The sequence below is a fragment of the Neomonachus schauinslandi genome, chromosome 14 (assembly GCF_002201575.2).
Source record: "Neomonachus schauinslandi chromosome 14, ASM220157v2, whole genome shotgun sequence".
Lineage (NCBI taxonomy): Eukaryota > Metazoa > Chordata > Mammalia > Carnivora > Phocidae > Neomonachus > Neomonachus schauinslandi.
Genome location: NC_058416.1, coordinates 77487126 through 77502220, shown reverse-complemented (window position 1 = coordinate 77502220; position 15095 = coordinate 77487126). Strand labels below are relative to the sequence as shown.

The window sequence follows — 15095 nt, the reverse complement described above, 5'->3', positions numbered from 1 at the left end:
CACTACAGCAATGATAACAGGGACCCCGGCCACCATCTTCTCTTGGGTGGGTTGTTGCAACCATCCCAGCTGGTCTTCCTACACTGGTCCCAGCTCCCTGGCCCACTAGACCCAGCAAGCCTCCAGAGACCCTTTAAGCCTAAGTCAGATCTCATCATTTCTCTTCTTGGAACCCTCCACTGGCTTCTCCTCTCACTCAGAGAAAAAGTCAAGTTCTTGCAGTAGTCCACCAGCCTGTCCATGATCTGATCCCTCATTACTTCTCTGATACCCCACCCCCAAATTTTGTCCTGCTTACTCACTCAGCTCTAGCCACAGTGCAGCTAGTGTGTTTCGACCTCAGGGCCTTTGCATTGGCCGTGCCCTCTGCCTATCATGCTCTACTCCCTGGCAGGCACAAGGCTCCCTCCCTCAGCACCTTCAAGTCTTGCTCAGATGTTAACCTTCTCAAGGAAGCCTCCTCTGATCACCCCTTTTAAAATTCCAGCCCTCTCCCAGTAGCATTCCCAGTTTTCCTTATCCTCCATTTCTCTTCTCTATGCATCTTCCAATAGCCTGTGTATTTACCACTTAATTATGTGTATTTTCTGCTCCTCTACCCTCTGCCCATCCCAGTAGAATGCAAGCTCCACCAAATAGGGATTGTTTCTGCCTTGTTCTTTGTTTTGTCTCCAGTGCCTAGAACATGGCCTACACGTAGTAGGTGCTCAGTAAATATTTGTTGAATCAGTGACTGAATGAAGAATAACTGAATAAGTGCCTGGTGGCACTTCTTGGGACTTCTTGGGACCAGTCTTTACTTGGCTCTTGAATCGAGGCTCCTCCTACCCTGGGCTGGAGACTTCTGTCCTGTTCCCAGCAGATCTTGCTTGCCTGGTACCTCCTCCAGCAGTGGCTGTAACGATGCCCAAAGGGACTCACCTAGCACAGTCCCTCCCCTGGCAAGAAAATACAGTCAGCCACTCATGCTCCTTGACGAAATCTAAACCTGTCTGCAATTCCAGCTGGTAGACAGTCCTGAAGGTGCCCTGGGCTGGAGCCAGAGATGTTATTCTTGCTTGTGGTGACGCAGCTGGGCGGGTTCAGGGCTTGAACCTGGGTCAGTAGGACCCCAGGACCTGTGCACTTTCTCAGCATCACCGAATTACTTTTTCCGTTCAAGTAGAAAACCACAGCATTTTGGAACTCGGCCATTTCCCAAGTTGGGGGCAGCTTGCCTGCCAGGCAGTCCCAAGAATCAAATGCAGTCCCCCTCTCCACCATTTGCCCTCTCTCCCTAGGCAAATAGGCCATCGACAGGCCAGCCTGAGGAGGGAGAAATGACTGGCTGAATTTGGGGTTGATGGGAGGGCAGAGGATGGATGTGTTCAGTGTTGAGAGTCCACAACCCAGGCATGTTGGGGGTCTGACCTGCTCGGCTGAGCTGGTAAGAAATGCTGAGCTGATTTTTCTCCATATGGTTCTTTTGTCCTTTGACCTGAACTTGGGAACTGGACAGTTTTTGATATACAAGAGTGTTTACCGCGCACACATACTCACGCTCACACACTCACACGCTCTCAGCCCTGAGAGCTGAACTAAACCATTGTCATCCTGCCGGAAGAGGGAGTGTGCTAGAGGGCTGTGCTTGTCTGTGTCGGCCAGTCCTCAGGGTCGGGTCCGAATCCTTTGTAAAATCTACAGTCTGGTTATTCAAAGTGGTTGCAGGAGCTGCAGCAGCCCCTGGGCATTGGTTAGAAGGACAGAAGCTCGGGCTCTAACCCAGACCTACTGAGTCAGTCCCTCCATCCCAACACAATCTCGAGGGGCTTCACGTGCACGGGAAGGTGTGAGAAGCACCTGTCTGTCCCCTACCTGACCCTGAAGGACCCAGCCCCTGTCCTCCTCCCAAGTCTCAGCTTCTTTTTCCCCCGCACCCCATGTCCACTGCAGTTTATTGACAGTAGCCAAGACATGGAAGCACTGTCAGTGTCCATCAGTGGGTGAGTGGGTAAAGAGAATGTGTTATGTCTACACGATGGAATACTATTCAGTCGTGAAAAAGAAGGAGACCCTGCCGTTTGTGGCAACGTGGATGGACCTCAAGGGCATTTTGCTCAGTGAAATAAACCGGTCTCCCCTCTTGCTTTCTACCCTTCCACCCCTCTGTCTCATCCGGCTCACATCCACCTCCTCTGCAGTTACTCGAAGTTCACTGCCATGTCCTTTGCACTCCAGTCTCCTGAGCAGTTTCCATACATCTTCTAGGAAGTCTTCCATGGCCACCTGCCCACATGCCAAGGCTGGACTAGGTGCTCTCTCTGTGGTTCCATGGCCCTCTGAGATTACTATACCATACTGTAATTCCCAGTTGAGGGATCTGTCTTCCCCTTCCAGGCAGAGGGCAGAGCAAGTCTTAGTTACTTTTCGGTCCTTGAAATCTGACACCAAGTAGGTGTTCAGCAAACAACCTTTGCGTAAAGGAATGAAATAATGAGGGAGATGCCAGCTTCTTAACACTTCTCATTTCTCATTCAGTTCCTACCAGGATGAGCATTACTAACTCCCTGATGTCTCCCTCAGTGGCTCTTGGGAATCCCCAGTCCCCCAAGCTCTGATACTCTTCCTAGCCATGACTGCAAAGCTCAAAGAGTCACAGCTTCTCTAGGTGACCCCTCACCAAGCTTAATTAACCTTGAAAGGCCTTGGTACCAAGACCTCAGGCCAGGACTGAAGCCCCAGGAACCAAGGCACAAATTAGCCAGATGCATCTTGTCTGTGGGCTGGGTCCGCCCCATGATAAGCCTTGAGCTTTCTGGTGGACTCATGAGCTGAGAGTGTGGGCCCTCATTCTCTACTGAAACAGGCAGATTGTAGGTGCTGGCTAAGTGTGGGGACAAGGATGGACCATTCACAGGCCTGAATGCAAGTGCAGAACAAGAACCTGGGGCATGAGCCTTGGATGGAAAGCAAGACCCTTTGCCTCTCCAGGTCTCAGTGCCTTCACCTGTGAAATGGGGAGAAGTTCGCTAAACTGTGTACCTTACAGAGGGTCATCAACATCAGCTGAGACACTCGATTAGTGCTCTACACCCAGGAGAAGCTATTAGTGGGATGGGACGGAGGCAAAAAGTGTCCCCAATCCAATGAGCAAACACCATTCCTCTTTGTGGAATATAACATTCAAGCCAAACTCGAGAACAGCCCCTTCTCCAAACATATAAAGCAAGTCCCTGTCTCGCAGTGAAATTACCAGGATTCACCCTCTATTCCCACTTACTACTTCCTTACATGTTCAAAGTGTTTTCCAGATTTCTCTCCCTTTTCCTCTATTGATTCCTATCAACAGGCAGGCCAGCTAGTGTTCTTGCTGCTTCACTATCCCCGGTTCTCAGTAGGGATGCCCACGCCTGTTCCTAGCTTTCTGTGGAAGCTTAACGGAGATGGTGTGTGGTCCTGGGGTCTGGCACGGCACAGGTGCGTGATAAATGTTGGTTGCCACTATGATTAGGTGACATGGAAAGAGCACTGGACTCAGGGACAAAAGGCCACAGTTCCAGCCACAGCTCAGACGTGAGTCACTCATTGTGTGGCCTTGGCCAAGTCCCCTTGCACTTGGGGCCTTAGTTTCCCCCACTCTGTACAGAGGAGCGCCAGGGCTGGGGGGGTCCCTTTCTGCTCCCCTCCACCGCTGTTTGTCTCTGATTCCCCAGTCGGTGTTTAACTAAATCTGGGGCTTGGGGCACGAGGAGGATCTGTACCCAGCTCAGGGCCGGATGAGCACTTGGCTGGGAGCAGGGCGCTTTGATGCAAGAAGCAGGGAAGCAGCTAGGGAGCCGCGCATCTTGGAGAGTTTTGTAGAAAGTTCAGGCCTGACTTTTATCAGAGGCTGGGAATCTGCTGGTTGCCATGACTACGGAGAGCAGCATCTAAGCTCCAGGTCGCTGATTAGCAGGAACGGAGTGGGAAGGCCTTGAGGAATTCAGCAAGCGCAGCCCCCTCCCTCCCTCTGTGAAGTGGAGTGTGCAGGCCCTCGACCGCACTGTTTTAGCTGTCCCCTGAAGATCTTGCCTCCTTTTAAGTGCTTTTTTTTTTTTTTATGCAACATTGAAGGGCCGTGTGGTAAAAACGAGGCAGCTGCCGGGACTCCTCTGCCAAGAGAAAACACGGAATTTTTCTTAAAAGCCCTGCAAGGATGCAGAGCGGGAGGCAGGGAAGGAAGAAGGGTGGGGGTGCCGTGGGGAAGAGGGGGCACCATGGCTGAGGTCTGAGTCTGCTGAAATGCTGGGTGACCTCAGACGGGCCCCTCTCCTTGGACCACTGCTTCTTTATACATAGGAGAGGTTCCCACACGGGATCAGTCATCATGTATCCATCCATCCATCCAGTCATTCATTCAACAAATGTTTATTGAGCCAAAAAGCACACTGTGCCAGGCACTATATCCCTGGGGATTCAGTGGTGAGAAAAGAGGCGAGTTCCCACTCTCATGAAGCTCACGTTGGCATCCAGAAGACAAATGGTTAGCAAATAAACATATAAAATGGTCATTTCAAATAGTAACAAATGTCCTGGAGGAAGGCAGAGCAGACTCCTGTGCTGGAGGCAGTGATGAACAGAGGGGCACAATCAAAGAGCAGGTCAGAGAGGGCCTCTCCGAGGAGCTGACATTTGGATGAAAGGAAGGAAGCAGCCTTGCAAAGAACTGCAGGAACAGCATGCCAGGTGGAGGGAACAGAAAGGCAGAGGCTCTGAGCAAAGGCCCTGTTCCATGTGAGGGACAGCCAGGAAGCCATGTGGCTCGAGCAGAGTAAGGGACGGAGAGGAGGATAGCAGATGGGGTCTAGAGTGGGAGCAGAAGCCAGGTCAGGCAGAGCCTTTTAGTTCTGGTAATCGGTTAGGACTTCCTCTTAATCCAGAGGAGGAGAGATTACCAGGGATGTTTCTTTAAGATGCATATTTCCTGGCTTCACCCCTTTGAGATTTGTATTTATTATGGCTGGGATGGGACTGAGACGTCTGTATTTTTACCAGCTTCTTGGGAGCCTCTGAAGGTGTGCAAGGTTTTAGAAACCTGGGACTACATGCTCTCTGAGTCTCTTCCAGTTTTAAGAAAGCAGAGAAGCAACGTGTCAGAACATCTTAAAAAAGCCTCTTCAAAGTTCTATGATATTGTGGAGTTTTCCTTTCTTCCATCCCTCACAACTCCCTGTCTGCCAGGTAGAAGAATTAATTCTGGTTTTGTTTGTTTTTTGTTTGTCTTATTGCAAGATCCCAGAATGGGTACCTACTGCAAGGAAGGTGCTACAGAAATGCTATAGAAAATAAGAACTAGGGGCGCCTGGGTGGCTCAGTCAGTTAAGCATCTGCCTTTGGCTCAGGTCATGATCTCAGGATCATGCTCAGGATCGAGCTCCACATCGGGCTCCCTGCTCAGCGGAGAGCCTGCTTCTCCCTCTCCCTCTGCCTCTTGGCCTGCTTGTGCTCTCTCTCTCTCTCAAATAAATAAATAAAATCTTAAAAAAAAAAAAAAGAAAGAAAGAAAATGAGAGCCATCCACCATGTCAGGGAGTGTCAGATTATAAATGCAGCAACTCCATCGTACCTTTCCTCATCAAACCATCATGATTTGCCCATCCCTGATGCCAGCAGTGATGGATGAGGCATCATCCTCACCCTAAGCCATGTCCCCCAGTGCCTGGCAGGAGCATTCCCCACCTGTCCCTGCACTGCAGATAACCCACGCCTCCTCCCCCCATTAGCGGAAGTCACTGAGACCTTCCACACAATGCCAGCACTTATACTCATCATGGATTAATTCTCTGCCAAATTGCTCGCATCAGTTTGTTGGTTTTTTTTGGTTTTTTGTTTTTTTCATATCTGGGGCTTGTCTCTGATACAGATTTGTGTAATGGTTTCCTATAATGCCCGAGAGTCCAAAATTCCGTTCTTGTGTGTGTCCAGCTTAAGGCCCTCCTGGGCAATACACTCATACATTGATAAGTTCACTGATCACTTTTCTAAGAGAAATATGGGGTAGAGTAGAAAATGCATCGACTGAGCTGTCTGAGTTGACCGAGGCAGTGGCTGGTTTATCTCCACCAACTGTAACATGAAGGGATTCGCTCAGGCCATCTCAAAAGCCCTTTCTAACTTTTTGAAACAAATGCCTGTTCTTTTTAGCCAATGTGCTCTTTCATTTATTCACTGAGCAAATGTTGAGTGTTTACCATGCGGCGGGCCCTGGGGTGGTGAGACACGGTCCCCCTCCCAGGGAGCTCATAGTCTAGTGTGAGAGAAGACAATCAGACGTCCATAGTGCCTATTTGGAGCTGTAGTCATAGTAGCAAAGGGACTCATATCCTAGAACAGGGCTTAGATCGCCCCAGAAGTCTGCTCCCAACATCAGCATCTCCACCTCATCAGTGGGGACTCTGTCCTGCCTGTTGCTCGGGCTCAAAACCCTGGAATCGTCCTTGACCTCTCCCTTTCCCTTATTCTCTCCCATCCCATGTTTAACCAGCAGCAAATGATGCGAGTTCTGCTTTCAAGTCTCAGAACCTGACCACATCTCATCACCTTCATCCCTGACCCACTGATCAGAGCCTGGACAGTTGCCTTAGTCTCCCCATCTCTGTTGCTCCTCCCTCTGACCAGTGTCTTCAGCAACTGATGAGCGATCCTTGTAAAATTAAGCCGGACCAGGTCACTCCCCTGTTCAAAAGGCGTTCCATCTCAGCCACAGAGTCTCATGACCTACAAGACCAATCTCTGGTCTCCCCTCTGTTCACTCTAGCCCTGCTTGCCATTCTTTACATGTATATAAAGAACCTGCCATTCCTTCTGCCTAGAGTGCATTTCCCACTTCCCGCAGATGACCTGTGTAGAACTTGTCTGTTACCGGGCCACAAATTATCCCGCCACATCTTTGTGGCTTAGAATAGCAACAAACAACGTCACACAGTTTCTGCGAGTCAAGAATTTGGCTGGGCGATTCTGGCTGACCATCTCACATGGGACTGCAGTCCGATGTCAGCCAGGGCCGCAGTGTCATCTGAGGCTTGACTGGGGCTCGAGGATCCAATTCCAAGGTGGCGTGCCCACGTGGCTGGTCGGTGCTTGGCTTTTGGCAGGAAGCCTCAGCTGTTCTTCACAAGGGCTTCTCCACAGGGCTGCCTGAGTGTCCTCACACCATGCCGGCAGCTTCCCTCAAGTGATCAATCTAAAGGGAGCGAGGCAGAAGCTGCCTCTGTGACCTAGTCTTGGAAATCACACATTATTGCTTCTACTACCTTCTGGTCATTAAAAGTGAATCACTAAGCCCAGCCAGTATTCAAGGGGAGGGAAATTGGGTTTCATCTTTTGATGGCAGAGCTGTCAAAGAATCTGTGAACACATTTTAAAACCACCACAAACTGCAAGGTTAGTCCCTAATCCTTTAAGCCTCCATTCCATGACATCCTCAGAGTGGCCTGCCTGATACCCTGAACAAAAGAACAGTCACCCCCTCCCATTCCACTGGCTTATTCTCTCCATAATTTATTACCATCCAATAAGTCATATTATTACTTGCATATATGCTTATGCCTGCTTCCTCATCTAGAATGTAAACTCCATTATCACAGAGGACATCTCCCTCTTATTTGCTGCAGCCCCACACTTAGAACTGGCCTGGAACACAGGTTAGGCCAGGCCAGGTCAAGGATGGGAAGAGGCAAGCCTTGCTGGGGGCTGGGCAGACATGGCAAGCTCATAGTCGTTTGAGAAGAGTCAGGACAGCATTACACATGAGTAGACTGGAGGCATGGGAACGGACCCCTCATAGTAGGAGAAGCAGGGCAGGAGGTGTAGGGAACCCTGGAGTTCTGGAAGCCCAGAGGTGGCAGTGAGGAGGGCTGGACAGCCCTGACTAGACTCTCCATCCCTCCTGGGCTTGCAGCCTCTCTCAGCTCTGCTTCTAAAGATGCCCTGATAAGCAGCGGACAGAGATGGATGTGTTTGGCTGCCCTTCCTTCAATATGGACTGGGTTTGGCCTGCTCTCTGGGCAGCCCTAAGGAGCAGGGGGCTTATCAGCTGCATTCACCCTGAGTCATAAAACCAGTCTTGGTGCACTGACTACAGGTGCTTGGTACAGGAGAAATACTAATGTCTTTGATCAGTGCTTGATCTGGACTCTGCGGGCAGGATGAGGAGGGAGGGGAGTTTGCTGGATGGTGCCAAATCCACCTTTGCCTCTCCAACTCCTGACTCCTCTTGTTTGGGGGCTTGGAGGTGTGAGTGACGGTGTTTTCAAAGACTGAGTACCTAGGCGACTTCCTAACCCCTTTCTGGGACTCAAAGAAGGAGGTGGGACTCAGGTAACTTCCTAGAGTTGCCTGGGGCTCTTCTCAGAGGCAGAGGAGGGAACTTGAGGCCTTCATGGGGATTGCGTCCCAACTAGGTAGCCTTCCACCTGCTAGGGACGCCAGAGTGGAGGTTTGGTTCACAAGGAAGTAAAGGGAAATGGAACAGTCTTTCTGTTTGCTTTATGGTATCTCATTTTATTTTCATAACAATTCAACAATGTTAGGACTAATGTTATTCCCGATCTTAATCAGTGAGGATGCACGACAGAGAAACTGAGTCCTCTATCTACTAAACGGAGAACAGTGTTTGATTCCAGGGATATCCATTCCATACAGAGATAAGGCAGGGAAATGGGACAGAACAGGTAAAGGGGAATTGGAACTAATCCTATCATGCTTCAGCCTCCACTTATGTTTTGAGCAAGGAAGTGAAACACTGGTTTCCAGACCCTCCCTGTGGTTCAGTCAGGGTAGGCCCAGCAATGCTGCAGTAACAAATAAGCCCCTAAATTTCAATGGCTTAACCCAACTAAGGCTTATTTCTAACATACAAAGTCTGATGCGGCTCAGGCATCTCTCCTCCACCAAGTAGCTTCACCTTTCAGGGTATGTGGCCTCCAACATCACTGCAATAGAGGGAGAGAGAGCTGGGGAAGGTACACAGACCTTATTGCCTCAAGCCAGAAGTGACACATGTCACTCCCACCCAGAGACCAGTGGCCAAGATAATCTCTCATTGTCCCAACCTAACTGCAAGGAAAGGTGGGAAATATCAGGAGGTGTGTGAATGTTTGATTAACGTTAAGAATCTGTCCTATCCTGGGGCACCTGGGTGACTCAGTTAGTTCAGCATCCAGCTCTTGATTTGAGCTCAGGTCATGATCTCAGGGTTGTGAGATGGAGCCCTGAGTTATAAGATTCTCTTTCTCCCTCTCCTGCCCCTCCCCACCCCCATTCAGGTGCACATTCTCTTCCTTAAAAAAAGAAAAGAATCTGTCACATCCTAACAGTTTCTGTCTCCTTATTTGTTCCCCTGTAGGACAGAACCCCAGAGCAGCCCTCTGGTTCCAGCTCAGGATGGACCCTCGGTGAAGCTGAGCCAGCATCTGGCCACTGAGGCCTTGGGCACCAACAGCCTGGAGAGAGACAAGGCCTGCCGGGAGCTCAGTCCTGCCAGAGCACGCAGGTGAGACACTGCCCCCACCCTCTCTTTTGGTCCAGTGAGGAAGTTCAAGTGGAGGATGCAGAAATGAAGTTTGTCTTCCTGGCCACTCTTCCCACGCACCTCTCTTTTGCAAGTTCCTCTTTCAGACCCTTAAATCCAATCAAAAGTCAGCAAATTTTTTTCTATAGAGTACAGATAGCTTTTAGGTGTGAGGGCCAGATGGTCTCTGCCACGCTCCTCAATCCTGCCATTGTAGCACCAAAACGGCCACAGTCCATATGTGAACAAATGGGCATAGATGTGTTTCAATAAAACTTTATTTATAAAAATAGGAGACAGGCTGGATTCGGCCCAGGGGCCACAATTTGTTGCCCCTGCCTTAAATGATAGAGCTAGTTCCTGTCCATTTTTATGACTCTATAAGCCACTGATTTCCAAGTCATGACTTCAGCCTACATCTGTCTCCTGAGATTCGGATCTTTGCATTCATTCCTTAAATCCAGATATTCAACCAGGATTGCTTGAGCACCTGCTAGTGACAGGCACTGTGCTGGTATCTAAAGACACAACATTTTACTGAGGCTCAGAGAGGTAACATGACTTACCCAAAATATGGCAGCCAGTAAGTGGCAGAGTGAAGTTTTGAACTATGGTCTCTGATCTTAAATCCTAGATGGACACCTACACATTTTACTTTGATGCTAATGAAGAAACCAGTCTATCCCCTAACTTCTATTTTTAAATTTTGCACCGTGCACATAAAAAGCCTAGTCTGTCTTTGGCCTCTGGAGAATCGATTTTGTTAACAACACCATCTTTATAATCTGGCTTCACCAGCCGGTTGAAAGCTTTATTCCTACTCCTCAAACTAACTCACCACTCTCTCGCTGCCCTGGGCTTGTATCTACCCGCTCAGTGACAGGTGGGAAATGAATTTAGTGTCCTTGCCAGCAGTGTGTCCCAGATACAATTCCTGCCTTTCCCTGTTGAATCAGAGGGTGTCAAAGCCATTTTACAGATGTGGAAACTGAGGACAGTATGTGGTAGGATCAAGATTAGCCTGAGGACCCCTGATCTGGCCCAGATTCTCTCCTTATGTCGTAGAGTTCTTGGTTTCCTAGGGCAGAGGTTCTCAAATTCCATTTGAGAATTACATGGAAGCTAGAAGTGCTGTGCCCAGGGAAAGTGTATATGCTCCAGGAATATTCCCCAAATTCCATCTACCACTTGAGGATTCCTAGACCTCTGAGGCCCATGAACAAGGCTGTCTAGTTAAGAACCTGAATTCTGAAGAAGACCTACTCTCTGACATGATAAAAAACACATAATGGCAATAATGTTAAAAGTGATCATAAAAGTCACTTGGCATATAATCAGTGAATAAATGGTAGTTGTGTTACTATGCATAATTACAATAATAGAAAGGACATTTATGTGAACTTGCTCCGTGCCAGACCCAGGGCATGTTGCATGAGTGAGGTCCTCATTTCTTGTGACTAAACTTAGGACACAGGTATCACGTTTTATTCCCATCTTCCAAATGATGAAAATGATACTCAGAGAGGTTGCTGAGCTAGGAGGTAATGGAGCAGGAATGTAAATCCAGGTGTGGCAGCTTCTAGAACCAGCATTCTTTACTGTTGCATACTCTATTTTTGACCACCGTGTACTGAACCACTCTAGGTCATCACTGCATACTTAATGGCTGCCTATTTCCCTGCTGCTCGTGTAACTGCAGTCTATTTACTTAACCACTATCCCGGCCCCTCCAGCCCTGCTGGGACAGCACACCTAGGCACACAGGTACAGAAGGAAGAAAAAGGTAGAGGAAATGCAGACCTACCTCAATAAAGGTGTTTGGGATCTATGTAAGGGGTTAATTTTCCCCTTCTCACAGACCTCAAATCTATCCACATTCAAGGTCTTTCTCCATTTTATTCCATCACTCACGTAGGAGTGTAAGATAGTGGTTCCCAAGCCTGCTTCCCTGACCCTGGCATTCCAGAAAGCAGTGAGAATAATTGTCTGAAAAAAATGAGATCTCTCTCTATTTTATAAGACACAGTTTTAAGGGTCTTTTTTTTTCCTTAAGTATTTCTCCCTTAAAAATTTTTTTTTTCCTCTCAAATTCCTGGCAACAGTTACCCTGGGCAGTGTTTATATGAAACAAGAAAATTTAACAAGAGGCTAAATTGTTTCATCCATTCATCCCTCATTTGGTCACTCAACAAGTATTTAGTAGGCTCTTACTCTGTGTCGAGCACTTGTTGCTAGAGACATTTGGATGCGGTCTACCATATTTACACAAGCAGCCTGTTTGCTTCCTGGATGTGTGTGCTGTGCTTTATGCTTTATAACGTGTGAGTGTAGTTAAGGAGCTAGGTACTTAATCCCTGTGGTATTTTATCTTAACCTGCTTAAAGTGACACCCTTAAAAATATTCTACATACAGCTAGATGATTTTCATTCATTGGCAATGCAGAGACCTTCCCATAGTCTAGTCTAGTCACTTGGGGATTTTTTCCCACTAACCATAATGATCCAGATTCTTAGAATGGAATTCAGTATGGCCGCGTTGCATGATGGTCTTGAAAGAGCTGGGCGATTTCCAAAAGAATGTCCACATAACCAGGGTTGGGAAGGCAGTTGGCTGTGTGGGAAAGCCCTCGGGATAGGACTCACACAGGCCTTCACTCAAATCCCGGCTCAGATGCTGCCTAACTGTGCAGCTATGGGCAAGCCAGTTCAGGATTCTGCGCCTTATGTTCTTCACCTGTAAAATGAGACCCTAAAAATCATACCACCCTCCAAGTGTTTTTGTAAGTATAAAGGTAATATACTCACTTTATGCAAGTGAGTATAAAGGTAATGTCAAACGCTTGGCACATAATAAGCGAATAGATGGTAGTGGTGTTATCATTAATAATGGCAATGGTATTCTTATTAATATTACATTTTCCCAGTCAAGTTCAACTGGGTGGGCATGTTTCAATTCCCAAGCAATTTTTTTATCCCAAACCCATCTCCTTTCGCCATGGGATAGTGTTTTTAAAAAAGCCCTGGAGCCTGCCCCAATTATAAAAGGAGATAAGTTGACTTCATTTAACTGCAGCCCGAGCATTTGAATTTAATTGAATGGGAAATAATTTTTCCTGAAGAGCAGAGGTTTTTGAGGTTCTGTGAAGCAATATAAGATATGTATCTCATTACATTAGACCTCGGCAAGTATACTTTTAATAATCAGCTCCTACTTAACATAATAACTTCCTCCTCCTATTAAATTTCCAGCAGGAACTATGGACATGAAGTATTGGGAAAAGAGGGGGCTGAACTGCCGACTAATTATTTAAAAAGTGATTTATTTACCAAGGTGAGCCATTTGCAAATTCAATAATAAATCTATTAAGGAGCAGTTAACCTCTATAACTCTGTTTTAAATAATCAATTGGTGTTTGGGTAACAGGGGAGCGTCTGTCTCATTAGGTTGGCATTAACACCTTATTTGAGGCACTTAATCTGAAGTATGACCAAATCAGCCACGAGGTGGTAATTAGGTATTCACCATAGGTCCTTCAGCCTCCAAGGAACTGGGTCCTTCTTCCCTGGCTGCAACAGCCCTGGTTGGGGGGCTTGGGGCATGCTGGGTCCTCTAATACCCAACTCTGTGCTCCCCACAGTGCCTCCCGAGACAAAGACTTGACGCCACCACCTTCCTCCAGGGGGAAGAAGAAAAAGAAGAAATCCACCCGGAAGAAGAGAAGGAGGTGAGGGGCACCTGGGTGGCTCAGTTGGTTAGGCGACTGCCTTCGGCTCAGGTCATGATCCTGGAGTCCCGGGATCGAGTCCCGCATCGGGCTCCCTGCTCGGCAGGGAGTCTGCTTTGTCCTCTGACCCTATCCCCTCTCATGTGTTCTCTCTCTCTCATTCTCTCTCTCAAATAAATAAATAAAATCTTAAAAAAAAAAAAAAAGAGAAGGAGGTGAGCGTCCTAAAGGGGCATGAAACCTTGAAGATGGGAGAAAGGACCAAATAGGGGTCAAATGGGTTTCAGAGTCAGTGACTCCCCCTGGGTTCGAATCCCTGCTCTGCCTCTTAAGTAGCTGTGTGACTTTAGGCAAGTACCTTCACTTCTCTGTGCCTGTTTCCACTTGTATAAAATAGTGATAGTACCTACCTCCTGGCGTTTTGTGAGAATCAGATGGAGAAAAATGGATGTGGAAGGAGCTGTCACAGTGTCTGGCACATAGTAAATGACCAGGGTAATCAGCATATTCAAGACCATGAATATTGATTTTTTTTTGAGAACTTCTTCTGTGTAGAGGGCTATGCTATAAGCATTGTGATCTCCATGATGTCTTTCACCTTTGACCACGATTTACCAAACACTATTGTCCCCATTTCAGAGATGAGAAAGGAAAGGCACAGGGAGGGGGTGACGGAATTTACAGGGATCCCAGGCTCCTCAGTTGCTTCTGCTACTCCTGCCTAGCAGGTGAATGCCAACGATAACAAACGGACTTTATATTTTTTGCCGGCGACGGACTCTTATGTACCCCATGGATTTTTTTCTATGTACAATTCCTTTTAAAGTTTAAAAATATTTCCAGATTTTCTTCCACACTGCCACCCGCTAGATTAAAATCATGTCCAATGTTCCAGACCCAGAGGGGTAGGTTGAAAATCACACGGAACCTGGGAGGCTGTGTTTGAAGAAGCCTGCAGGGGGCAGCAGAGAGTAGTGTCTGGATGACTCTGGCCCCACCTCCAGTTTTCCGGGTTCTTGCCACCTCCACAGCCTGGTTGGAAGAGGACAGGCCCAAAGAAGACCCAGAAGGGAATGTGAATGAAGACCCTATGTTGTAGGGTGAAGGGAGGTATTGGTGCAAGTGGCTTGAAGCTCCTGATTTTAGGGGTGGGCAGAACATTTGGAAGAAGGAAGTCAGGCTTCACTGATGTGCTTGGCGACAGGTGTTGTGGGTCCCTAAGAGTCAGGTTGTTCTCAACCCTGCGTTTCCCCCTGTAGATTTGTTCTGTTTGACCTACAAGATGTTCTTTTGTCTTTTTAATTGGTGGCCAGCATTTAAAAACCAGGGGATTTCACATGAAGTTATGTTTTTCTGGTGACCACTGTTGAAAAGGCAGGTGTTCCAGAAGCCCAGGGCTGCATTCCCACACAAGACCTTCAGCTGATCTGAGAAGCAGATGCTCTCTGGTTCACCACGGTCCCCACTGCTCCCTATTGTCTCTCACCCAGCCTGCTCTCTGAGAGGCCCTTGTTGGCATCCTCACCTGTTTCAACCTCAGTATTTTGTCACTCACTGGGGAAATAAGAGACCCAGAGATGGGTGGTGACATGGCCCAAGGTGACTTCATGAATTGGGGGTACAGTCAAGGTTGGAACTCGGGTCACTTGAACCTCAGTCTTGAATCATAGTCATAATCATGGTCCTGGGGTGGCTCTGTTTCGTGGGGAACCCCTGATAGCACCATGCTGACCACAGCCTGATGAGGTCTTCTCCAGGGGCTCGATCTTACCAGGGGGCCAGGGTAAGGCAGAAGAGAGGCCTAAAGTATCTGAGAGCAGGGGCATAGCTGGGGGGTGGGG

At 48.0% G+C, this 15095-nt stretch overlaps 1 protein-coding gene across 1 annotated transcript in view; it reads left to right on the top strand.

Annotated features, from left to right (window-relative positions):
• Window positions 1-15095, top strand: part of SRRM4 (serine/arginine repetitive matrix 4) — a 144566-nt gene that overhangs the window by 96595 nt on the left and 32876 nt on the right. Inside the window, exons 2-3 of the mRNA XM_021703589.1 lie at window positions 9365-9511; window positions 13168-13254. Of these exons, the coding sequence (XP_021559264.1) occupies window positions 9365-9511; window positions 13168-13254 (234 nt within the window). The remainder of the gene's footprint in view (window positions 1-9364; window positions 9512-13167; window positions 13255-15095) is intronic.